At 49.8% G+C, this 26,754-nt stretch overlaps 1 protein-coding gene across 1 annotated transcript; it reads right to left on the reverse strand.

Annotated features, from left to right (window-relative positions):
• Nucleotides 1-322: 322 nt before the first annotated feature.
• On the reverse strand, nucleotides 323-26,702 carry spg11 (SPG11 vesicle trafficking associated, spatacsin). Its single transcript, XM_070831443.1, has 41 exons — nucleotides 26,349-26,702; nucleotides 24,768-24,940; nucleotides 24,577-24,677; nucleotides 24,336-24,450; nucleotides 23,259-23,472; nucleotides 23,035-23,172; nucleotides 21,689-22,047; nucleotides 20,490-20,635; nucleotides 20,262-20,376; nucleotides 19,491-19,646; nucleotides 19,024-19,199; nucleotides 18,660-18,836; nucleotides 18,495-18,566; nucleotides 18,234-18,379; nucleotides 17,820-17,998; nucleotides 17,532-17,730; nucleotides 16,094-16,297; nucleotides 15,270-15,376; nucleotides 14,896-15,041; nucleotides 14,091-14,255; nucleotides 13,935-14,001; nucleotides 12,910-13,072; nucleotides 12,593-12,795; nucleotides 11,973-12,072; nucleotides 11,321-11,480; nucleotides 10,704-10,982; nucleotides 8,733-8,933; nucleotides 8,199-8,306; nucleotides 7,465-7,630; nucleotides 7,120-7,334; nucleotides 6,200-6,926; nucleotides 5,678-5,823; nucleotides 4,834-5,041; nucleotides 4,288-4,422; nucleotides 3,521-3,654; nucleotides 3,146-3,265; nucleotides 2,846-3,014; nucleotides 2,585-2,661; nucleotides 2,251-2,406; nucleotides 1,725-1,876; nucleotides 323-1,489 (listed from the first exon to the last, which is right to left on the reverse strand). Exons 1-41 carry the CDS (start codon nucleotides 26,558-26,560, stop codon nucleotides 1,315-1,317), a joined length of 7,161 nt encoding a protein of 2,386 aa, XP_070687544.1. The 5' UTR covers nucleotides 26,561-26,702; the 3' UTR covers nucleotides 323-1,314.
• Between the last annotated feature and the right edge of the window lie 52 nt (nucleotides 26,703-26,754).

The following is a 26,754-nucleotide window of genomic DNA, read 5'->3' on the forward strand; positions in this document are numbered from 1 at the left end:
AAGCACTTTGAGTTGTATTTCATGAATGAAATGTGCTGTATAGATAAAGTTTATTATTATTTCTATTAAAATGGTCAGCAGCAGGTTTCAGTCATGTGGTCTGTTGAGTGTTTGATGTGACGCTGCAACGCTTTAAGAAAAAACAGCTGCAGGAAACAAAGAAAGGCAGTGAAAGAGCTCCAGGACTAACTCTGTTGACCTGCTGCTAAACTAAGCTAAGCTAAGCTAAGCTAAGCTAAGCTAAGATCTTTATCTTAAAACCTTGATATTATTGATACAAAACAGTTGAGAAAATGTTTTTAATGGAGATTCTTACAGCGCCACTGTGTCATAGTGGAGAAATTCCAGATTTTGGACAATAAATCTACAATATTTAATTCAGTTATTTATTAATAGAGAGTGAAGCCCCGCCCCTCCTGGAGGACCGCCATGGCACTTTATTTTTGACAATTAATGGCAAGAGAGAAAGTTAAGCCCCCGTTTGAATTGTTCCATGAATCACACACGTGAGGTTTATCAGCTTAAAAGATGATTTTAAAGTCTCAGTTTGTGGTAAAGATGGTAAAGTACCATTTAGTTTGGTGTGAACCCGCTCAGTGTATACCGTATACGTCACCCGCACCAACATGGCCGCCACTGCAGCACGCTTCATCCGACCCACCCAGGAAGTGTGCCAGGCTCCGAGGCTTCCAATGGGACGTAGTGGCCAAACCGTGTGATTACAACAATGGTGTCCGTAAAATTAGCACAGGGCTAAGAGGAAGTTAGCACAGGGCTAAGAGGAAGTTAGCGCAGGGCTAACAGGAAGTTAGCCGTCTTGACAGGCCATAGACACTAGTGGAACTACGATGAGGAAGATCCGAGTACTTTTATACCAGAAGTGGATTGTTTGGTCTTCCTGCTCCACTGAGCAGCTGTCAGAGCCTCCAGAGTCCAGCTCTCTGTGGTTCAACCTCAGCGAGGTGAAAATCACCAGCACACAAAGAAAAGACGATGAAAAAATCACTTAACGTAAACTTTAGGTGTTTTTCTCAGTTTTACGACAAACAAGCTTCTAAACTGACAAACAGTGTGTGTGTGTGATTCATGGCACAATTCCAACAGCATCAAAACCTTCTTTGTCTATGGGACAGGTTTCCCCGGTGGTCCACCAGGACCAGGTCTCCCTGACAGATCAGCTTCCATCCAGTCTCATGTGAGAGGAAAAGTTCACGTCGGGGTAGAAGGACTGAAGCTTTTCTGTTCGGACTGTTTCTAAGGACGTGTTTCAGAGGTTAGTCCTGTGGACAGGCTGAACGTCGGTGAAGCCGTCGATCAGCTGGCCAGCCGGTCGCTCAGGTAGCTCGACGTCTTGGCGTCCTGCAGCAGCGTTTTGGTGACGTCGTACAGGTTCTGCTGGTAGGCCAGCCTGTAGCGGCTGTACACGTCGTCACAGTACGTCAGCAGGCGCTTCACGTTGGCAGTGACGCTGCTGGGAGCACCGTCCAGCCTGAAACAACACACACACACACACACACACACACACACACACACACACACACACACACACACACACACACACACACACACACACACACACACACACACACACACACACACACACACACACACACACACACACACACACACACACACACACACACACACACACACACACACACACACAGGTGAGCTGAGGCCCAGCGCTCAGGTGAGTGTGACTCGTCCTCTTTCCTCTGACTTACTTTTTGAAGATTTCCTCAAACAGGCTGGAGGTCAGCGGGCGGTGGCGTTTCAGCTCCTCCAGGTAAACAAAGTCTCCGTTCAGGATCACCTTCTGGTACAGAACCTCGGCCCAGTCCGGACTGTAGCTGTACGCCTCCGACACCACAAACACCTGACAGACAAAACACAGGGCTCAACCTTCTTATGTGAGTCACACAGGTAGCATGTTGATCGTTTAAGCTTTAGCGTGTTAGCAGGGGGTTCTCTATCATTTAAAGGGCAACTCCACTGTTTCTACCCATGATCCTCTCTGTCCTCATCCTGGTGTGTGAGTGACTGGTAGGTAGTAAAAGTGTTGGAACTGGTCCAGTAGATCACCTCAGCCAGCAGACACCAAACGGGCTGCAATGGCTGCAACGTGATCCTTTGGGACAACTGCACCTGATCACAGTAGGTCCACTAAAAGAGCAGCAGGTCTCTGGCTGTATGAAAACACCTGTACCTGCTGAGTGTGTTGTGTTACTGTGTGCTGTAGCCTGAACACACCTGGTAGCACCGCGGCAGCGCCGTGACGGCGTCCAGCAGCTCTGACGGTCGCAGGTTGATGATGCGCAGGTCAGACCCCTGGTTCAGGAAGTGAAGCTGAAGAGCAACCAGCTTGGCCATCCGGACACAACGACTGGCCTGACGCACACACGAGTCCTGGACACACACACACACACACACACACACACACACACACACACACACAGACACACACACACACACACACACACACACACACACACACACAGACACACACACACACACACACACACACACACAGTTAGCATGTCTCTCTCAGGTGAGGGAGGAGCACTGTGCTCAGACAGTCAGATACCTTAGAGAAGCTCTCTGCAGCGTCCTTCAGCAGCCCCAACACCTTCAGCAGGGAGCTCAGGAGGTCAGGGGTCACCACTGTTCAGAGAGACAGACAGGCAGACAGACAGGCAGAGAGAGAGACAGTCAGAGAGAGAGAGAGAGAGACAGTCAGAGAGAGAGAGAGAGAGACAGTCAGCAAGACAGTCAGAGAGAGAGAGAGTCAGAGACAGACAGACAGACAGACAGACAGACAGACAGACAGACAGACAAACAGACCCACCCCAGGCCTGGGACTGGATCATCTTCAGCTGGGTCCTAGCAGCGATCTCATGGTTCTCTCCGATCTCCCTCCTCATGCTGAAGCACAGAGCCACCATGTTGTGTTTCTCACTGTCAGCAGGCAGGCAGCGCTTGATGTAGTCCAGCAGAGCCGTCTTCAGGCTGGAGCTCTGCAGGGACCAGGGGGGGGGGGGATCAGTGTGGGGTCACAGCAAGCCCAGACTAACCACTGTCACATGGTCACATCAGACCAACGTGTGTGTGTGTGAGAGAGAGTGTGTGTGTGTGTGTGTGTGTCCACCTGTCCTCTGTCTGTCTCCACTTTCTTCCTCAGCAGCATCTCAAAGCGATGGTTCTGATGCAGCAGGTCAAAGACGTACGTCATCTCATTATACCTGCTGATACCTGTCAGCAGACGCACCTGTGCACGTACACACACACACACACACACACACACACACACACACACACACACACACACACACACACACACACACACACACACACACACACACACACACACACACACACACACACACACACACACACACACACACACACACACACGTCTTAAGAGACTTCATCACCACACACCAGGTGAATTCACACACTGCTGAGGAGGAAGAGCCAATGGGCACCAGCCTGATTGGTCAGCGGGGGAGTGGGCGGGGCTTACCAGCAGGCCGTAGTGCTCTCCTGGGGCGAGGTGGGCGTGGCTGAGGTGGCGGGCGGCTTGGAGCACTCTGACGATCCCCTCCATGTTACAGGTGAGACTGAAGCAGTCGTGAGCGACGATCAGCAGCTCAACAACTACAGCAGAGGAAGAGGAGGAGACTTTGATTTCATCTTAACTTGTGCAGGGATTAAAGGGACATTTCACCAAAAGAAAGGAGTGTACAAATATATTAAGTAAAGGACAACTCCAGTATTTTCAAACGTGGGCTCAATTTTCACACATTCTGGTGTCCAGATGACTGGAAGGTACAAGAAGCTGTTATATTGTGTGTGACAGCATCATGGAAAGGATCCCTACAGAGAGAGACCTGGAAGATCCTTTTGGTTTAACCACAAACAGCACACACACCAGACTACATTCACTAAAACAGGGATTTTACTGTGCAGATCACAGCAGCTGCTGGTCTGCTGCTGCCTCGATTGGTTAATTTGTTGGTGTTATTGTGTGTGTTTGGTGTTTTAAAGGGGTAGTTGGGATATTTGCACAGCACACAATAACACAAACAAACTAACTGATGGAGGCAGCAGCAGAGCAGCAGCTCCTGAGTCCTGTTCTCTAAAATCCCTGTTTTAGTGAATGTAGTCTGGTGTGTGTGCTGTTTGTGGTTAAACCAAAAGGATCTTCCAGGTCTCTCTCTGTAGGGATCCTTTCCATGATGCAAATAAATCCTGTGTGTGTGTGTGTGTGTGTGTGTGTGTGTGTCGTACTGCAGCTCAGGTCTCGCAGAGGAACATTGTTCAGGTTTTCCAGCAGTTTGACTCCCACCAGGTTCGGATCGTCACACAGTTTGATGAGCTGGACCAGCGAATCCCGGCCCTCCGACGGCCTGTATACCTGCCTGTCTGCTCACACACACACACACACACACACACACACACACACACACACACACACACACACACACACACAGGTTCAAGATTAACAAAACTCAGTGTTATCTGAGGGTTTGGGCCACTTGGGGCTGGAGGCACACGTGATGAGCATTTTTCACTTTCCTTCTGGCAGTTTATAGATGAACTTTTGACTACTTTATCACCGTGTTAACGTTATACTGAAGTGATTCCTCAGGCCGCTTCAAAGCATTTCAGCCACATTGATTCGACTAGAACCACTTCAAGGACTGTTGGCGTCTAAGAGGAGGCCAAAGAAACGTTTGATGTTTGTCCAGAACTTTATGTTGCTGATCATACAGTAAAGCTCCTTCACAGAGGACAGCTGGCAGCACGTGAAGCCTGCAGACGTCCTGATCTCACCGGCAGGCTGCGGCTCCTGGGCGGAGGCCAGCAGCGCCTGGACCACGGCGGAGGAGACCAGCTCGGCCACGGTGTCCGCAGACAGACCCTGAGCCCTGATGAAGGCCTGAGCCTTCCTGAAGCGCTCCGGCTGCTCCGACAGCAGCAGCTTCTCCAGCACCGAGCCAGGATCCTCCCCGCAGATCTGACCGAAGGAGCACTGGAGCTCCTGGAGGAGGCAGAGGGCACAAAACACCAGACACATAAGAATATGTATTAATGAGCACACAGTTTAGGATCCAAAGGGGTAGAGTGACGTTGTAGAGGTCAACCTGAACTGTCTTTGCATCCTTTTTTTATTTCTGGGGTCAAGATAATTTCAGTATTTTGAAACCTGTCCACATCCTGGTGTCTGAGTGACTGGTAGGTAGTAAAAGTGTTGGAACTGGTCCAGTAGATCACCTCAGCCAGCAGACACCAAACGGGCTGCAATGGCTGCAACGTGATCCTTTGGGACAACTCTGCCCACCAGACTCCACTGACAAAAACAGTAATTTAACCTCACAGGACACAGGACGTTGTGTGACTTTGGTGTTTTAAAAACAGCAACGCCATGAATGTCAGATCCAAACAAACCCTTTAAAACAACAAAGTCACACAGTAACACACTAACAAACTGACTGATGGAGGCAGCAGCAGAGCAGCAGCTCCTGTGTCCTGTGAGCTAAGATCCCTGTTTTAGTGAATGTAGTCTGGTGTGTGTGCAGAGAGCGATAGAACGCGATATATAGACACCAGGAGATGGACAGGGTTCTCCTCTAATATGAACAGGTGATTTCTTGTGATCGGGTCGTCTGGCCGGTACCTTAGAGAGCTGGTAGAGGCTGAGGACTTGTTTGCAGTAGTTGTTGCCATGGCGACACTGATCCACCAGTTTCTGGAGCCGGACAGCGACATTGTCTTCGGGGAGGGGGAGGATGACGAAAGACGACAGGCTGCCGATAGAGGGAGCTAAAGGAGAGAGAGAGGAGAAGTATTGAGTATTTCCATTTTACTTCACCTGCACTGCATTTAGTTTCAGGATTTAGTTCCTGATTGAGATTAGGACAAACTATAATAAACAAATCAATAATGGTGTTAGTATTACAGATTAAAGCAGCAGCAGTATATACAGTCCTGTCCACCACTGACATCTGATAACAAGAGAAAAGTACGTTTACAAATAGATTCATGTGATTTACTGGTCTCATGCAGGATCAGAACCCTTTTCTCTGCTTCAACTCCTGGAACTAAACCAGTTTATCCTTCTTTTGACCGGATTCGGTCCAGACAGCAGCCGTCTAGCACGCCGTCTGCTTTCTAAACGGGAGGTCAGAGGGCAGCTTACAGCCGGCGATGCTCCTCTTGGGCTGAGCCTCCGACGCCTCCTCCTGCGGGTCAGGGTTCAGGTCTCCGGACGCCAGCCCTCGGCAGCGCAGCACCACCCACATGTCGGGGTGGTGCAGGGAGAAGTACCGGCACACCCTGCTGGCTTCGTGGATGCTGCCTTCATCTAACAGCTGACCAATCAGAGCAGCCAGGACGCTCCGCTCCTCTGGACTCAGCGCCGGCTCCACGCTCGCCCCCCCCGGCCCCTCCGAGGGACCCGGGAGCCCCTCCAGGCTGACGCACTGCTCCGTGTTCAGGTCTGATATGTTGGAGAAGGAGAACTCCTTCATCAGCGCCTCATATGTGTTCATTTCCGGCGTGATGGCGGGCGGCGGCAGGTTGAAAACGCTCTCCTTCTCCATGGCGACGGTGAGGACGCGTTGTTGGACCCGGCCGATCCACAGCTTCTTCTCCAGGCTCTCCAGCTGGTCCACGGGAGCCGGGCTGAGGCGGGAGAGCCAGTGGGCGGCGAGGCAGAGCAGCAGGCAGCGTTCCTGGACGCCCACCAGCTCGATTGTGGCCGCCGCCGCCACGGCTTCAGCCTCCGACAGGAAGAACTGGGAGGCCGATTCTGGATCGGTGCCGTCAGCCTTCAGCTGCTCGTGACACTTCCTCCAGAAACCCACTCGGGTCTCCAACCGCTTCCACTGCCGCTTGGACTTCTGGGAGTTTACTTCCTGGAGAAGCTACGTGAAGACATGACAGCGAATCAGAGGAAAAACTACATAAACCAGATTACTGAGGGGAAAAACTTTAAAACTGTCAGAGATTAAAGTGACAGACTGTCGTTCATGTATTCTAGCTGTGACGACCGTAACACACCGTCACAGAAACTCCATCTATCCTTTATATGTGTGTGTCTGTGGGGGGGCCTCAGACCTGGCTGAGCAGCAGGGGGTGGACGGGCAGGCCGGCCAGCAGGGCCACCTGCCTGGCCTGGCTGTAGCGGCCCCCGGCCTGCAGAGCGTCCACCGCGGCCTGGAACTCCTCCTGCTGGACGGAGGGGGAAGTGCACTGCAGCAGCCGGGGAGACAAGCCGACGTCGGAGCCCTGCAGCAGCTGACTGAGCTGGCTGAGCTTCCTGAAGTCTGGACCTGCAAACACACACTTTAAGGTTCAGGTTTAACCAGTTTCAGCGGTCAGTCAGCGGATCTGAGAGGAAGGAGAGCAGCTGGATGAAATCAGCCACCTCCGAGGAGTTTAGTGACGTGCCGACGACCTCACCGTTGGATTTGAGGAGCTTGTCGACGTCGGCCAGGAGCTGCAGCAGCCGGTGGAGGTCGTACTGGGAGGAGCAGCGCTGCAGCATGGTGAGGAGCAGCACGGAGGCCTGGCTCTCCACCCACTGCAGGGGGAGGCCACTGGAGGGCGCCGGGCCACCGTTTCTCAGCTGTAAGAGCAAGGAAGAAGAGATGAGAGGCTGCATTTCCCATTTCCTGGATAATTAAGAAGCCTCCTCCTGCTGCTCTTTGTTCGATTTCCTCCCCAGGACAGGACAACAGATTTTAGCCTCCTAAAAAAGGCCCAGGAGGGAACTGAAGCCGTTAGATCACTAAAAACCACCAGACTCTACCCTAAACTCTACCCAAACCCTAACCCACTGACATAACAGTCATTTTAAGAGCACAGGAGTTGCTGCTATGACTTCAGTGTTTCAACAGGTTAGTTCAGATCCAGACTGACCAGTTAAAACACCAAAGTCAATAACAACAGCTGATCGATGGAGGCAGCAGCAGAACAGCAGCTCCAGTGTCCTGCAAGGTAAAATGACTGTTTTTGTCAATGGAGTCTGGTGAAGAGAGCATTAAACTGATATTGATTGTTTTTGGGTGCACCTTTTTTAGGAACCTATAATCTGTTTTCCTGCCCCACCTTTGCTCGATTATTGTCTTTCTGGCCTGGTTCCCCCCCAACAGACGCGCTGAGCTGTGCACAGCACCTCACGCTGGCTGACTTACGGCGATGAGCGTCCTCTGGAAGTCCAGCAGCTTCGTTTTGGCCTCAGAGAAGTTCCTGTAGTCACAACACAGCTCGAACATGCTGAGCACCAACACCAGGGGGCAGTCCTGAGACACACACACAGTATTTCCTCTTCATTAAAACTTATTGCAAAGTATGATTTTTATTATCTTTTGCAATATAATTTTATTGTCGTAAAGTTCTAAATCTATGATTTTATAATCTCAGAGATTCTTCAAGTTTTTATGAGTTTTTTTCTTGTGAAATTACCATTTTAATCTCTGAAAATATCAGTTTTCTTCTTGTCAATTTTAAACTTTAAAGGAATGTTATCCCCTCCAGTGGCTCTGTAATTATCATTTTATTATTATTATTATCATTAAATCACTAACATATACAAGTATATAAATTAATTAAAGCAAAAATAATTAAAAATAAAGCAAAGTAACATCCAAATGGCTTAAAAAACCCTAATGCCAGAAGGTCAAAGGTCAGTCGACCCCGCTGTGCCCTCCCTCCCCCCATGTTTTTACCCTCTGGAAGAGCTCGAAGCCTCGGAGGAGGGGCCTGACGTGGCCCCGCCCCAGCAGCGTCCTCCAGATGATTGACAGGTCGTGCAGCGTCCACTCGTGGTGCTGGGGGGCGTCGACCAGGTGGGAGGTGGCTTCCCTGGCTGTGATGTCATCGACGGAGGTCAACACCCACGCGCACAGGCACGGCAGAAGCTCCGCCCCCTGTCAATCAAACAGGAGAATGAATGACATCATAAACACCCTCCAGGGTTACGATTGGTTGTGAAACAGAATCCATCAGTTTTAGTCCCAAAGCATCAAAACAGTGACCAACAGGATAATCTAATGATCTAATGTGTTCATGTTGTTCATGTCAGTTATCTGTTTCCATGGAAACACACTATGGGGCTCACACCTGGACAGTGATCAGTCCCGTCAGTAGACTCTGTAATGAAACCTAGTTTAGTGCTCCAGTGAGTAGGCCTAGTAACGCCCCTAGTAACGCCCCTAGTAACGCCCATAGTAACGCCCCTAGTAACGCCCATAGTAACGCCCATAGTAACGACCCGAGTCCCTGCTGAGCTGATACAGAGCTCTACAGATGGAGGGATCCCAGACTGAATAAGAACCACAGGTAGAGACAGTGAAGCTCCTCGCTGCCTCAGTCTGCTGGAGAACATCATTGACATCCACACATCCTCCAGCCTCACGTGGAGCTCTAAGCTAGCAGCGGCGAGCCCTGGCGGCACCGTGTGGCGTCCCGGTGGAGGACAGAAGCTGAGCTGAAGGAACCTAAAGAGCTTTGACCAGAAACATTCTTCAGAACCAATGACTGGACCAGACGGTCTGGATCAGAGATGGAGGCCTCTGCTCCCGTTACCGTGGTTACAAGGAACAGCGCTGCCATGGAAACGGTGGAGTAGTATCGTTAGCGACGAGCACAGCGACAGTTAGCTGAGCTGTCAGGAAGATTTGAGCACGTCGGGGGGGACCAATCAGATCGCTTGGCTGGAGCTACTCGTGTTGTCTCCACAAACATTCACAGATGTGATGCAGAAGAATCCTCATGATCTTCCAGCCGGACGTTTGTTTGGTGCCTGCGGCTGTTTGCAGGTTTGGCTGCTCTCTGAGTGAATCTGTGAAGAATCCTCTGCTCTGTGAGAGTGTTTGGCCCGGAGCCCTTTTCACCGTTTGCCTTTGTTGTTTTCACTCTTGTTAATCGACCGACGGAGGTTTAGGTTTAGGATCTACAGGCGTGCAGCTGGCTGAAGCTGCGTGGACTCTCAGTGCAGCGCTCTGCTGCAGCTACAGACCTCCTCCTGTTTCTCCAGGCAGCGTTAAAGCCTCTTTACTCTGCTCAGCTCAGTCTGACCTCGTGTGAAGGACGTCTTCATGTGTGAGTTTATACTCAGTGGCAGAGAGAGCTTTGCTATGAAAGAAGACCAGCGGAGCCACTCGTTGGTTTGGACATTAAAGGAGCAGTCTGTAGGGTTTTATCTGTTTTCAGAGAATATTTTTCTTTAATTAACATAAATCTAATTAAGAAATCTCTGTGCCCGTTAGTTAAGAGGCTGAGCTGGAAGCTGTTGAGCTGAACGTTTGAAGACTAAATCAAATGGAGCAAAGTTTTTTTCTTTATTTTCTTTGTAATTATTGATTATCATTGATTTACCATTAGAATGTATTTCACTAAATCATTTGATCCAGCTCTCGCAGCTTGTTGGCAGAGCGGCCGAATCAGTAATCGCCTTGTGTTTAATGATTATTTATCATTTAGAAGAAGAAAAAGAAAAGAGGGAGCGTGAATCGTCGTGGGCTCCAACCTCAACCCTGCAGACTGCTGCTACAGACATCGCTTTATGTCCGAGCGCCCCATTCCAGGCTGATCCAGCCACGCCAAAGGCTGATCAGATTATTGATTGATAGACATATTGAGTCTAGTCCTTTGGTGTTCCTGGTGTCTGGGATCGGCAGGTGTGTCTGTGCCCTCACCTGTGGACAAGCAGCCATCACAGCCAGCGTGGGGCAGCGCTGCACCAGCGCCTCCTGCAGCAGGTACCTGCAGGGCGCCGCCTCCTCCTGGCTCCGCAGGAGGACCTGGAACAGCTCCCTGGGGTGCTCCGGGCTCCTGGGGGCCTCCTCTGAGCTCAGAGTCCGTGACCGACCCTCAGAGCCGCCGCCCCCCCTCTGACTGTACACCTGCAGGTCCTGAAACGCCAGGCTGAGGTGGGCCTGCAGGGCGGGACCAAACTGAGCCGCCAATGACCTCACCTGGAGGAGGAAGTCCGACACGAACAGTTTTAGAGAAACTGACTGACACCGTTCAGTGATATTGATTCTAGATGTTAGAAAAGCTCCATGTGATGTCGGAATGACCCTTTAAAAAGATCAATCTATATCTTCAGCTATTAAAGGTCCCATATTATGCAAAATACACTTTTCTGAGAACAGTGTGGAACAAAACATTAACTCAACATCCTGATGCTGCGTTTTTCATGTATACAGAAGAGAACTCCTAAAAACGGAGCTGTTACTATCCTGTGAGTGTTTCTCCATCACGCAGCAGTAACACACTGGAACACAAACATGCTGAGCAGGTGTGTTTTCACCTGCTGGGGCGGGAAGTTGTGCAGCTGGACAAACAACAGGAAGTGGATGAACTGTCCGTCTTTGGCGCAGTGGGCGGGGTAGACGGAGCTCAGCTTCAGACCGTGGAGCTGACAGAACTGAACGGGCAACGCCCACTCCTGAGCCGCCTCGTAGGACGACCTGACACACACACACACACACACACACACACACATATATATATATATAACCTTCTATGTGCAGATTATATGACCTTCTTAAAAGCCACCAGACTACATTCACTAAAACAGGGATTTTAGAGAACAGGACACAGGAGCTGCTGGTCTGCTGCTGCCTCCATCAGTCAGTGTGTTTTTGTTATTGTGTGACTTGGATATTAGTTCGGGTCCAACACAATATTTGTGTAAAACACAATAACATTAAACTAACTGACTGATGGAGGCAGCAGCAGAGCAGCAGCTCCTGTGTCCTGTTCTCTAAAATCCCTGTTTTAGTGAATGTAGTCTGGTGTGTGTGCTGTTTGTGGTTAAACCAAAAGGATCTTCCAGGTCTCTCTCTGTAGGGATCTCTGTAGGGATCTTTTCTCTGTAGGGATCCTTTCCATGATGCTGTCACACATGTTGAAAATACCGTAGTTCTTCTATATATGATTGATATGTTTCACTACTTTACCTGCTGACGCCCTTCTCCTCCAGACTGTCTGCCACCGCAGCTTCCAGGCAGCCAATCAGCTCCTCCGCTGCTCCAGGCTCCGCCTCCGCCAGCTTCACACCTTTAGACACTGAAACAAATAAGTGTGTTTACCCAGAGTGTGTAGGTGTGTGTGTGTGTGTTTACCCAGAGTGTGTAGGTGTGTGTGTGTGTGTTTACCCAGAGTGTGTAGGTGTGTTGCAGCAGTGTGTGTGTGTGTGTGTGTGTGTTTACCCAGAGTGTGTAGGTGTGTTGCAGCAGTGTGTGTGTGTGTGTGTTTACCCAGAGTGTGTAGGTGTGTTGCAGCAGTGTGTGTGTGTGTGTGTTTACCCAGAGTGTGTAGGTGTGTTGCAGCAGTGTGTGTGTGTGTTTACCCAGAGTGTGTAGGTGTGTTGCAGCAGTGTGTGTGTGTGTTTACCCAGAGTGTGTAGATGTGTTGCAGCAGTGTGTGTGTGTGTGTGTGTTTACCCAGAGTGTGTAGGTGTGTTGCAGCAGTGTGTGTGTGTGTGTTTACCCAGAGTGTGTAGGTGTGTTGCAGCAGTGTGTGTGTGTGTTTACCCAGAGTGTGTAGGTGTGTTGCAGCAGTGTGTGTGTGTGTTTACCCAGAGTGTGTAGGTGTGTTGCAGCAGTGTGTGTGTTGCTGCTCTGGTGCAGCAGGATGCTGTTCATGGCTCTGATGTCGACTCTCAGCTTCAGGCTGCAGACTCCCAGCAGCTCACTGAAGCAAACGGCCGCCGATGCCACCGACGGCACGCTGAAGCACTGCAGGGCCAACCTGTACACCTGCTGCCAGGTCTGCTGCAGCCTGACACACACACACACACACACACACACACTGGTCACTTCACTGTACTGGACCAGGTGTTCAGCAGGTGTTCAGCAGGTGTTGAGCAGCTGTGGCTTGGTGCTTCGTACTCACAGTAGCGTGACGTCGCTGCAGCCGCTCAGCTGCTGGACGAGGAAGGTGGTGAAAGCAAAGGATGGTCGGCCATGACGGAGGTAGTACAGGAAGTCCAGATTCTCCACCAGAGCAAACCTGTTGACCAGGTGAGGGCTGGAGAAGTGAGGCAGCTCTGACGTCTCTGAGGAGGACAAGAACATTTACCTCAACATGCATTAAGTTTTAAATATGGCTCCTCTCCGTCCACATCCTGGTGTCACTGTTAACATCCTTCAGGTAGGAACAAAGCTGAGGACCAGCCGACTGCATCACGACGTGTCTCCATGACGACGTGTCTCCATGACGACGTGTCTCCATGACGACGTGTCTCCATGACGACGTGTCTCCATGACGACGTGTCTCCGTGACGACGTGTCTCCATGACGACGTGTCTCCGTGACAACGTGTCTCCATGACGACGTGTCTCCACACTAACACGTTTACGCCAAGCGTCCACACTACTTCTACGATTACAAACCCCGAAAACTTTGAACGACTTTTGAAAACGCTGCTGACTCCACTTCAGTTTGAAAACTCTGGGATTGTGTGTTTGTTTTTGGAACCTGAGACTTTAGAGACTTTAGAGACTTTAGAGACTTTAGAGACTTTAGAGACGTCTTGATTGGGGCTCGTCAGTCACAAACCTCAGCGGTTAATCCCACGTGGACAACGTCCTCCTGGTGCTGCTGACTTTGTGGTCTATGGCAGCAGCTTCCTACCTTCTGTGACACCGTCACTGTCTACATGCTGAGGAGAAGAGCTATTATTCCAGCCATTTGCTAAGACTCCCGTGTGCAGCGGCGTTATCAGCCCCACATGGAGCGCTGCACACGAAGGGTCATGGGGAGTTTTCAGGGCTTATGAGTCTGTAGGTTGTATTAATTTTAAAGCATTGCTTTAAAATGCTAATTGATTAGCGTGGACGCAGTTTAAAAGGAGCTGGGTTTGGGCTGAGGACCAGTCGGCAGTGTGGACTGGATGGTTTCGGGGGGGTCAGGGCTCACCAGTGGAGTTGAGGGTGTTTGCAGCCTGCCAGCCGAACAGCCTGGAGGGGTCCAGAGGATGGAGCGCCTGGAAAACACGTTTTCACGCCATGAGCTTCGACTCTACAGCAGGAGGAGTGCCGACGTGCTGACGGGCTGCGACAGGTGTGAGCGTACCTGCAGGAGGTGGTAGACGGAGACGTCGGAGGACGGGCTGCTCCCTCGGGGCCCGGCGGGGAACAGCGCGGCCCTCAGTTTGGGGTGGGGGGCCAGCGCCATCTTCAGCAGCTGGGGGTCGACCGTCCTCTCCGACCTGCCCGACCTTTCACCCTGAAGCACCACCTGCACACAGGAAGCACAAAGACGAGAAGAGGAAGCTGTGACCTTCTGCTGACCACAGACTGACTGAGAGTCCAGCTGCTCAGTAAAACATGGGAGCTACAGTGACGCTGTCAGGATCACTGACAGCTGAGTCGGCTCAAAAACTGGAGAAGCTAAAGAGTCCAGAGATGACCGCAGTCTTCAAACAGTGTCGAGTCCACACGAACGCCCCCCTCCTATTATCGACTTTGGTGGCGGAAACATTTTCACAGACGGAGGAGGCCATGGATGTTAGTGCTTTGGTGGATGGTGAGTTTTTCTGAGTCACTTCATGTCTGATGTTCTGAAGGGTTCACGTTTCCTGTTAAACAGCTGTGCACAGAGCTCCAGTGGGATAAAACACAGAAAATGCCCTTTGGTGTGCAACAGCAGTCGACTCAAACCAGCAAAAACCACGAGACAACACAGCAGAAACACAATAAGAGGAACAGTTTAACATGTGAGCTGCCAGTTTACACAAGGCACACACAGAGACACATTAAAGCATTAACAGCTGCACCACTGCCAAATAAACTCTAGGATCTCTTTTCACACTCAGAGACACATTCGATGCTGGTTGTGTTTTATGGAGTGAACCTGGGGGGGTCAGAGGTCAGGTTACCTGGTCGATCCCTCCGGGGGCGAACATGATGGCGCCCAGGGCCAGCAGACTGTGGCCCTCCAGCAGCAGACTGCTGAGGGACGCCTGGCTGCCCGGCAGCAGCACCTGAGCGCTGGTTAAACTGGCCTGGAAGACCAGAGCTGGATCTGAGACGGCAGACAGACGGTTTATCATTGAACATGTGATGACATGAAGGAACCTCAAGCTAACTGTACTTCATCATGAGCTGAATCAGCTACAACACACAGTCACTACATGGGATGTTCAGCTTATCAGACAGAAGTCACGTTTGACTGAACCACAGAATAATTGTCCCAAATGTTGAATCATTTTAGGAAATGTATTTATCAGATGCTGCAGCAGCAGTCTGCTACCTGACAGATCTCTGGTGATCTCCTGGATCTTCACCAGCATCTCAAACCAGGGCTGGCTCCCAGACAGGCTCTGATTGGTCAACAGGGGACAGTTTCTGGGAGTCAACCTGTAAAGGATGGAAACATTAGCAGCTAATTAACTTACTGATTAGACGAGAATTAAAGGTGCACTTAACCCTGGTCCCTCTCTGTCCACATCCTGGTGGATCCCTGCAGAGAGAGACCTGGAAGATCCTTTTGGTTTAACCACTAACAGCCGGTATATCGCTCTGTGCACACACACCAGACTACAGACTTTAGAGCTGCTGCCTCCATCAGTCAGTGTGTCTGTGTTACTGAGTGTCTTTGGTGTTTTGAGTGCACTGACCCTTTAAAACTCTTTTTGTCAATGGAGTCTGGTGGCTTTGGAGAGAGTGATAACAGGTGTGATGGATTGCAGTCATCTCCAACCAGAGGTTTTGTGCTGACATAATATATCTGACCTGTCGGAGCGTCTGTAATATCCTGGGGAATATCTGCACCTTTGATGATGTCAACATTTTGTGGTGATTCTTATTAATAATAATATTGTTATTCAGTTTAAATATGATATAATTGCTTCTTTTACTAACGCTCCTTGTGTTACTGTGTGACTTTGGTCTGGTGGCAGTTGCAGTGAAGGATTAACGTCACGCTGCAGCCATCACAGATCAATTCATGGCTCCCAGCTTTCCCAAAACTTTTTGGATCTATAATTCATTTAGACACCTAAATGTGTAAAACCAGGCCCCAGGTTTAAAAGCACCACAGTTCTCCTTGAACAGCCATGAGAGGCTGTGACACACCTGTAGTGCTCCAGGTAGGTGTAGAGCAGGTACTGCAGGCTGCGGTCCAGGCAGAAGGTGATGAAGAGGCTGTGGAGGTCGTGGCCGAGGGGGGAGCGGTACTGAGGGACGGGTGGGGGTGAAGCCATCACCCCTCCGCCCTGAGCCAGCCTCCACAGGAGCCGCTCCAGGTCGGCCAGCTCCTCCGGGACGAACAGACCTCTCCTGGGGGAGGACACACAGAGCAACAGACACCCTGGGAACTTAATCAAACTTCTCTTTAAAACTAAGCAATCAATATTTCTTTTCTTTTCTTTACACTCTGGGGGGGTTATCAGACAGAACAGCTGCTCTGAGCAACTAGAAACACTCAATTTAAATCTCTGCATCTGAAACGTTCCTTCAAAAGAAATCATCTATGTTTCAACATCAAACAGTGAACATGAAGCAGGAACATCTGAGAGTAAAATCCACGGAGAGAGAGATCACGCTTCATAAAACTAAAAACAGAAATGTTGATGTGAGCTGCAGCCTGAATGTTCAACTTCAACTGAACTCTGGATCCAACATTAAGAAACATGGAAAATCTATGAGGGAGATCCAGGATTGTGTGTGGAGGATTACAGAAGTTCACAAATACAACTAAACATGACATGACTCTAACTCTGTGTCCACATCCTGGTGTCTGAGTGACTGGTAGGTAGTAAAAGTGTTGGAACTGGTCCAGTAGATCACCTCAGCCAGCAGACACCAAACGGGCTGCAATGGCTGCAACGTGATCCTTTGGGACAACTGCACCTGATCACAGTAGGTCCACTAAAAGAGCTTGTTTGATCCACTGACAGGCTCAGAGTGTTATTCTAAGTGTGTGACAGCATCATGGAAAGGATCCCTACAGAGAGAGACCTGGAAGATCCTTTTGGTTTAACCACAAACAGCACACACACCAGACTACATTCACTAAAACAGGGATTTAAGAGAACAGGACAGAGGAGCTGCTGCTCTGCTGCTGCCTCCATCAGTCAGTGTGTTTGTGTTATTGTGTGTTACAAACATTGTGTTGGATCTGAACTGACTCTTTAAAACACACAAGAGTCACATAATAACACTGACTGATGGAGGCAGCAGCAGACCAGCAGCTCCTGTGTTCTGTGAGCTAAAATTCCTGTTTTTGTGAATGTAGTCTGGTGTGTGTGTGTGTGCATCTTGTGGCTGTGCAGCAAAGACAAAAGTGACTCAAGTGACTGAGAGCTACATGAGGACGTACAGCGTGTGTTGGTATAAACAGTGTGTGTTGGTATAAACAGCGTGTGTTGGTATAAACAGCGTGTGTTGGTATAAACAGCGTGTGTTGGTATAAACAGCGTGTGTTGGTATAAACCATCTCGTCACTCAGCTGGTTCACTGTCACCGAAACATTTATCAGGTCTCTAAAAAGAGGTGAAGATGGCTGCCGTACCTGGCCAGCAGGTCCAGGATGTCCTCCCTCATGTAGGTGCTGCACACCGTGTGGTCGTTGACCAGCTCTGGGGCTAGCTCAGGCCACCGGGGGGCGCCGGCGGTCTCTCTGTTCCACTCGATCCAGTCGACCACCCGGTGCTGGTCGTGCAGCGAGGTCAGGTAACGCCACAACACCGCCGAGTCACAGGAGGTCAACTCTGATGAGGCAGAAACAGAGAGAAGGAAGAAGAAGAGGACTGGGAGCCCCCGTCTCTCTGCTGGGGATCAGGGGGGGGTTATGTCGTACCTGTGTGCTGGAGTCTGGACAGGAGGACGGCAGTCTGGCAGCTCTGGTCCCAGTTCCTCACCCAGTCCAGTCTGACATTCGTCCAGAGCCCCCCATCCTCCTCAGACCTCCTCTGTGCCACCAGCTCCTGCAGAACCTCCTCACCTCCCCCCGACTCCCCGCGCACCACCTGAGCCCCCCTGAAGACAGGAACCACGGTTCAAACCACATTCATCCTGATAATTATCGATGTCGACTGATCAGAACATAATAAACTGTAAGAATAGAATAATAATCCAAATAAACCACACCTGCTGTTACCACGGTGACCACAGGTGTGGCTACAGCACCACATAACAATAATAAGATAACTAAGATAAAGGTTCAGCTGATGATCCACAGTCAGACTCTACTGGTGGAGCAGGAGCTCCTTACCTCAGTGACGGGGGGGCCGGGTGTGACAGGGGGGCCGCAGGGCAGCGGGATGCAGGCAGTGACCCCAGCCTCTCCATCTCCTTCATGAACGCCACACTCTGCTTCTCCTCCTCTGGAAAACACCTCCACCCTGACAGCTCCTCCACCTGCACAACCAGCCAATCACACGCCTCACAGACTCGTAACGATGTGTGTGTGTGTGTGTGTGTGTGTGTGTGTGTGGGGGGTCATCGAGACTGTCGCTGCTTGTTTTAAACTCACCACAAACTCCCTGAGGTCCCGGTCGTCGGTGTAGAGGCAGATACTGTGGAGCTGCTTCTTCACACTGAAGCCCTGAAACACAAACGGACCAGTTTAACAGACTTTAACAACTGATTGATTGATTGATTGATTGACTGATGGATCCCCATGGTAACGCCCTCTGACCATGTTGACGAGGAGCGTGCTGGCGGTCTGCAGGTCTCGGCGCTGCAGGCAGACGAACACCTGACGCAGACCCTCCATCCTCAGAGCGGACAGGTGCTGCTCCGGACGGCTCCGCCTCCGCAAGACGGCCTGAGCTCTGAGGATCTGATTGGTCAGGATGGACTGACGCACCACTTCCTGTAACACACACACACACACATACACACACACACAGACACACACACACACACACAGACACACACACACACACACACACACACACACACACACACACACACACACACACACACACACACGTTACCACATAGGTAATGAAACGATGTTTTCCCGCCTTAATCGAGCCGTGAAGGTGAGTGAACGTCACCTCCGTCTGCAGCTGCTCCCACTCGTCCTCCTGCCCCCCCTCCTCAGCAGGACCGGCCGTCTCGGTGCCGGAGGTGTCGCCCCCCGCAGGCCAGGGGAACCTCTTCATGAAGCTCCTCAGCTCGGTGACGTACCGGTCGAGAACGTCCACGCAGCTCCGCACGCCGGCGTCCTCTCCTGCACACACAGAGAGCTGAGACGTCTCACAGGTGATTTAATACAAGAATCACAGTGTTTAATGGTGGAAATACACACTGAAGAACAGAAGTCTGACTGGATGGAAGTCAATGAGGAAATGATTTATCAGCTCAGTGAACAGTTTCTGCTCTCAGTCTCTAGTTTACTGTCTTCTTCAGCACAGCAGGACGTTCATGTAGTCAGTGATGGTCCATTTGTGTGTGTGTGTGTGTGTGTGTGTGTGTGTGTGTGTGTGTGTGTGTGTGTGTGTGTGTGTGTGTGTGTTCCTACCGTGTGTGTGTGACAGCACAGAGCGGATCTGTTTGTTGACGAAGCTCATGGTGATGTTGAGCAGCTGTTCGGAGAACTGTCGGCTCTGAGCTTCACTGTTTGAATCTCTGACAGCCGAACACAGCAGGTCCAAGGCAGGACAGAGCTCCTGGACACCTGCACACACACACACACACACACACACACACACACACACACACACACACACACACACACACACACACACACACACACACACACACACACACACACACACACACACACACACACACACACACACACACACACACACACACACACACACACACACACACACTTCTATGTGCACATTCTTAAAGGCTACCAGACTCCATTGACAAAAACAGTAATTTATTTTCGCTGAATGAAGGACTTTAAAACACCCAATAACACAAACACACTGACTGATGGAGGCAGCAGCTCCTGTGTCCTGTGAGCTAAAATCCCTGTTTTTGTCAATGGAGTCTGGTGTGTGTGCAGAGAGCGATATTACGGCTGTGTGTGACAGCATCATGGAAAGGATCCCTACAGAGAGAGACCTGGAAGATCCTTTTGGTTTAACCACAAACAGCACACACACCAGACTACATTCACTAAAACAGGGATTTTAGAGCTGCTGCTCCATCAGTCAGTGTGTTGGTGTAATAATCATGAAACTTTATTTATTTAATAGAATTTGTAGAAGCTGCAAAACCCACAATTAAAATGGAGACAGACAGAGTGTGTGTGTGTGTGTGTGTGTGTGAGTCCTACCCTCGCTCAGGCTGTGTGTGGAGGCTGTGGGCTGGTCAGCAGCAGGGTTCAGGATGTTTTCTTTGCTCTTCAGGTAAAAATCCACCGTGTCCAGCTGACGGTTCTTCAGTCCAGCCTGAAAATCAGCAGAGAGACGGTTTTTATCCAAACGGCGTCCACAGAACCCCCCCGATGTCCAACAGTGGGGGGACACGGGGCGCAGTAGGACGGGCCAGTGCTGCCTCCTACCTGCAGGGCGTGGACGGGGATGGAGCAGCGCCCCCAGCTGTTCAGGTGACAGACGTTGTCTACCGTCGCCGCGCTGCCGAACAGCATCAGCCTGCTGAGCAAGTCCTGCTGGGACACCGAGAACAGGACCAGGAAGACACCAGCCTCTGTCCCGGGACACAGAGAGAGAGAGAGACGGTGAGGACGGTCAAACTGAGAGAGACCTGGAAGATCCTTCTGGTTTAACCACAAACAGCACACACACCAGACTACATTCACTAAAACAGGGATTTTAGAGAACAGGACACAGGAGCTGCTGGTTTACCTCCGGCCTCAGTTGGTTCGTTTGTTGGTGTTATTGTGTGACTTTGGTGTTTTAAACAGTTCACATTGACAGGAAGTCTTGTGTTCTGTGAGGTAAAATTAGTGTTTTTCTCAACAGAGTCTGGTGGCTTTGAGGAGAAACGTATAACGGCTGTTTGAGGTTAAAGAGGACAGAGCCATGAGTTTAGGAAGTGCTTCCTCAATGGGAAGAAACCATTAAGTCTTTCTCTTCAAAGCCACCAGACTCCATTAACAAAACAGGTCATTTTACCCAGTATTTGCTGTTCTGCCTCCATCAGTTGGCTTGTTTGCATTATTGTGTGACTTTGTGTTACTGCGTCTCTTGGATGTGGACCGGCCCTTTAAGCCCTTTATTTTTCTGTACTTTGTTCCTCAGAGGACTTCACTAGTGCAGCAGGTTCACAGCTCTTCTCTAATCATGTGATATTTCCCATGTGTCTGTGTGTGATGAAGTCATTTGTCTCAGAGAAACAAAGAATAAAACGAGGCTGCTTTCTTCTCGTGTCGCTGTAATAACTAAAACATCTTTGGACTCCCTGCAGGCCTCCACTTTCCTTTCAAACGCTCACAAAGCAGATATGAAACTGTCTGGTTCCAGCACAGTGTGATTTCTGAGTATGAGACAGGAAATGAGCTGCTTTTGTTTATTACAAACTGGATCTAGAGACACTTTACTCCTGCTGAGCAGCATCAACAGGAAATCAAACTAAACAAACATTTCACCACATTAGTTGGCAGACTGAGCGAAGCCGGACGCCCGTCTGTCGCAGGAGGGGGCTGTTTGTGTGGTTGCCACGGAAACCCAGCATCCCCACGACCTGACCGTACCCTTTCACAATAAAAGCCCTCGCAGTAGAGCGCTGACGCTCACTCACTCTTCAGCAGCAGTCGGTGCTGTCTCTCGCCGCAGCGCTGAACCGGCGCCGCCTCGCCCTCCGTCCGGTGGTAGCTCGCACGTCCGGACTCCAGATCCCACAAGGCCACTGTGGTCTGCCTGTTGCCGGGGGAGACGAAGGTCAGCTGGGCGGAGAAGTCGGACACAGTGAGCAGAGACGGAGTGGACGACTCCGGGGCGGAGAGGACGACGGTGGAGCCGCCGCGTGGCGCTCTGCTGCGGGCCGAGGACGCCGCCAGGTGGGGGAGGGAGGAGGACCAGGAGGAGGAGGAGGAGGAGGAGGAGGCTGCAGCCTGCTGGGTGCTGCTGTACATGGAGGCCAGACGAGCTTCCCAGGAGCTGCAGAGGAGTCAGAGGAGTCAGAGGTCAGAGGTTAAAGTCACGTTTCAAACATTTATTTATGTTGGTGAGAAATAATCAAAACTGTTCCAACCTCATAATAATAATAATAACAAGAATAACTGCTGATTATTTTCTTGGTCGATTGTTTAGTCTGTAAATATCTCAGTGTCTCAGACTCGTTTTGACCAAGCAGCAGTCTAAACCCCCAAAGATATAAACCCTCAGTGTGTTTGACCGACTGAAGTGTTCATATCTATTATTAAATGATGATTATTGTTCAGGAGTCATCACATTATTATCTACTGAGAGGCTGCCTCCTAAGATTCAGTGCTTGATATCATTCACCAGTGTTTCTTATGTTGCAGCATCAGAAGAAGAAGAAGAAGAAGAAGAAGAAGAAGAAGCCTGATAACACTGACGACATGTGATCAAACTCAAACTACTGAACCACAACAGACTGTTTGTCAGCCTCACAGAGAGTCGTGTTCAGAGTCCACTTCATCAAACAACACTTTCTAGTACATCAAAGAAGAACTCCCATGTTTCTCCCCCTGGTCCTCTGTGTCCACCTCCTGGTGTCTGAGTGTCCAGTAGATCACCTCAGAGTGTTATTCTAAGTGTGTGACAGCATCATGGAAAGGATCCCTACAGAGAGAGACCTGGAAGATCCTTTTGGTTTAACCACAAACAGCACACACACCAGACTACATTCACTAAAACAGGGATTTTAGAGAACAGGACACAGGAGCTGCTGCCTCCATCAGTCAGTGTGCTTCTGTTTTTGTGTGTTACTCAAAATTGGTGTTGGATCTGGACCGTCCCTTTGAAACACCAAAGTCACACAATAATGCAAACAAACTAACCGATGGAGGAAGCAGTAGGGCAGCAAATACTGTGTAAAATGACCTGTTTTGTTAATGGAGTCTGGTGGCTTTGAAGAGAAAGAGAGGATCATGGGTAGAAACAGGGGAGTGGCCCTTTTACCGGTCAGCAGTGAAGGTCGATCCGAGGGCAGCGATGGTGCAGTTGGAGCTCGACAGACTGTCCTGGTCTTTTGGGTGCTGGGGCCGGAGGGGGGGGCGCGATGGGGGGGCAGCACACAGCAGGTGGTCTGGATACATCCTGACAGGCAGAAAGGTCTCTGTGATGTTCCTCCATCAGCGTTTCATCAGACAACTTTCAGACTAAACAGGAAAACAGTGCCGTACCTGAAGTAGTCGTCAAGGTCGACGGCCACGGCGGCGTGGGCCCGTGTGACGGCCACGGCGGTGCTGAGGTCCGCCGACACCTGGAGGAGGCAGAAGGAGGAGGAGGAGGAGGAGGAAGAGGAGGAGATGAAGTCGTCCTCCGTCAGGCCGGAGCTCAGGTAAGCCGGGAGGTCGACGGTGGCGAGCCGCACGCCGTCAGAGACGCCGTGCACAGCTGGAGGTCACGGTTAAAGAGCCAGACTACATTCACAGAGGAAGACTGTGAGATGTGGCTGAAAGCTCAGGAAGAACTTCATGTAGCTCAGCTTGATATGAACTCAGTTTTAGAGCTTTAAGTTGAACTACTTTCACTTATTTGGTTGGTTTTGTTAACTTTGGTTTAATTTGTTCTCTTGATCTTAGTTTTACTTAGTTAAGCTAAAGTTTAATTTAGTTTAGTTTGGTTCAGTTTATCTACTTTAGCTTATTTCATCACAGTTTAGTTTGATAGTTAACTTCTGTGCTTCTTCATTTAGTTTAGCTTAAATCAAATATTAGTTTTTAACTGGAGCTCAGTTTAGTTTAGTTTGATTTAGCAACATGAACTTAGTTTAGTTAGTTTCACTACTCGTGTAATTTACATTATTTTTTTATTTATTTGTGTTTTGTTTAATTAAGTTTAGCTTTTTTTAATTCGGCTCAATTCTGTTGAACTCAGTTTAATTCAGTTAATTTTACTAAGCTCAGCTCAATGACCAGCTAGAATAACTATGATACTGTTATTATTGTTCTGATGATATTAGCAGCAGTGTTTTTTTGGATTTCTGTTATTTTACAGTTGAAACATTTGGTCAATTTATTGATTATTGGATCAACAGAACATTACCTAGCTTCTATTTTCAGAATCAAACTGATGGTTTTAGTCATTTTTCAAGGAAAAATCTGATATTTTCAGGATCTGTTCTTCCTCGGCCTCACACTTTAGTAGATTTCATATTTCTGGATAACTTGTTAAAGTTACTTTAGGATCGTCGTCTTCTGGTGTTCATTAAACAGAGAACATAAAAATCATCATTAGATGATAGTTCTGGAGGATACAGACGAGTCCAGTGCAGCTGAGCGTGAACACTGTTTCTCTGCAGACGCAGACGTCGGCGGCGCCGTCAGTCAGCTGGATGTGGCAGCAGGACACCGTCTGCGGGTGCTCCTCCGTCTGCAGCTGCTCCTCCACCTGCAGCTGCTCCTCCGTCTGCGGCCGCTCCTCCGTCTGCAGCTGCTCCTCCGCCTGCGGCCGCTCCTCCGTCTGCGGGTGCTCCTCCGTCTGCGGCTGCTCCTCCGCCTGCGGCCACTGCAGCTGCACCAGCCAATCACGGTTCAGCAGCACGCAGCAGCGGCCGGCAGCAAACGACAGCAGACGCACCGACTGCAGCTCGCACACACCTGGAAGTGAAAAAGGTTCTTCAGTTTCTGTCTGATCCTGCTGCGCTGGAGCTCTGCGGCCGGACCGGGGTCCGGGCCCGGGGGGCTCACCGTGGTCCCGGGCCGCGACGGTCTGCAGCAGACGGTCTGCGGGACACTCGGAGACGCAGAGCAGAGAGACGGGGGCCGATCGTTCCGCTTCCACCTGCAGCAGCTTCAGGTCTCCCTGAGAACCGACGGCCAGCAGCCGGCAGCCGCAGCCGGACGCCTCCTCCCAGGAGAAGCTTCACACAGACAAACACATCATTCCTGACCTGACCACAAGTATGGAAGCCTGCTGGGGACTAGATTCAAGCAGCAATGGAAAGTCAGCAACAGCATTATCACCTCCCATCATGTGGGCCTCATTAAAACAGAGACGCTGCACTGTGGACAACATTCAGACAGAAACAATCTGAGCTGCTTTTCTCTGTATGCAAGAAATATTTCAGTCTATCAGCATCGAAAAGGAAAATCTAAATTCGACTTAGATCGACTCTGAATATTAAATATCGTTGTTCTATTTTCATCCTAATGTGGTCACAGAACGTGAAAATAGAAAAATAATAACTTACGGAGCCTCTTTCTCCTTAAAGCAAAAAAAGAAATAACAATAATAATCTTTAAATGAGGAGTGATTCTTTAAAGACACCTGGACTGTAGGTTTTAATCTTTACTAAAATATTTAATAATATAAAGTAATAATATGGTGAAGTACAATGTTACTGTGGAATCACAACGTCAAGTTTGAATTCTAATTTAGTCCCCTAAAGGCTTCCATACTTCCTTACACTGTAATGTTCAAGTACATTTACCTTTAACTGATATTTGTACTTTACTGTAGTAAAGGATCTTATTCTTCCTCCACCAGGAGGACAGACTGAGCTAGTCCTACTTCTTATAGGTCAGAACAAAGGTGGCACGAGTCTGACAGGAAAATAACAGGAGGAGAAGAAGAAGAAGAAACAGAAACAGGAGAAGAAGAAAAGGAGAAAGAAGAAGAAGCAGAAACAGAAGAAGAAGAAGAAGAAGAAGAAACAGAAACAGGAGAAGAAGAAAAGGAGAAAGAAGAAGAAGCAGAAACAGAAGAAGAAGAAGAAGCAGAAACAGAAGAAGAAGAAGAAGAAGAAGCAGAAGAAGCACAAACAGAAGAAGAAGAAAAAGCAGAAACAGAAGAAGAAAAAGCAGAAACAGAAGAATAAACAGAAGAAGCAGAAGAAACAGAAGAAGCAGAAGAAGAAGAAGCAGAAACAGAAGAAGAAGAAAAAGCAGAAACAGGAGAAGAAGAAACAGAAGAAGCAGAAGAAGAAGCAGAAACAGAAGAAGAAGAAGAAGCAGAAACAGAAGAAGAAGAAAAAGCAGAAACAGAAGAAGAAGAAGAAGCAGAAACAGAAGAAGAAGAAAGCAGAAACAGAAGAAGAAGAAGAAGAAGAAGCAGAAACAGGAGAAGAAACAGAAGAAGAAGAAACAAGACGACGAAGAAGCAGAGACAGAAGAAGAAGAAGAAACAGAAGAAGAAAAAGAAGCAGAAACAGAAGAAGAAGAAGAAACAAGACGACGAAGAAGCAGAGACAGAAGAAGAAGAAGAAACAGAAGAAGAAACAGAAGCAGAAACAGAAGAAGAAGAAGCAGAGTTCAGGCCTCCGGACTCACTCCTTGTAGGAACCGTCCACCTCGGCCGGAGGAGCCTCCCTGTCCGCCGGGTCCCAGACCACCAGGCGGCCCCGGAGCCCCAGGCAGCCGAGCAGGGAGCCTCCGGGGGCCAGCTGAGCTGTGAGGACCTCCGGCACCTCCCCACAGTGCGGGTTCTCCGGGATCACACACACCTCCGTGGAGGTCTCCTCCGGCCGCTGAGCCTCCAGCATCTCCAGCCCGCTAACGGGACATCCGAGAGGGAAGAGCCGGAAGGAGACGGAAAGAGCCGGAAGGAGGCGGAAAGAGCCGGTTATTCAGCCAGAAGCTGGAGAGTCTGGAAAGTCTTTGGGTTCTTCGGACTGTTCGGATTGTTTGGACTCTTCTTCCTGTCAGGAAATCAGCTGCTCAGGCAGTGGGTCACGTG

The sequence above is a fragment of the Pempheris klunzingeri genome, chromosome 5, assembly GCF_042242105.1.
Source record: "Pempheris klunzingeri isolate RE-2024b chromosome 5, fPemKlu1.hap1, whole genome shotgun sequence".
Classification (NCBI taxonomy): Eukaryota; Metazoa; Chordata; class Actinopteri; order Acropomatiformes; family Pempheridae; genus Pempheris; species Pempheris klunzingeri.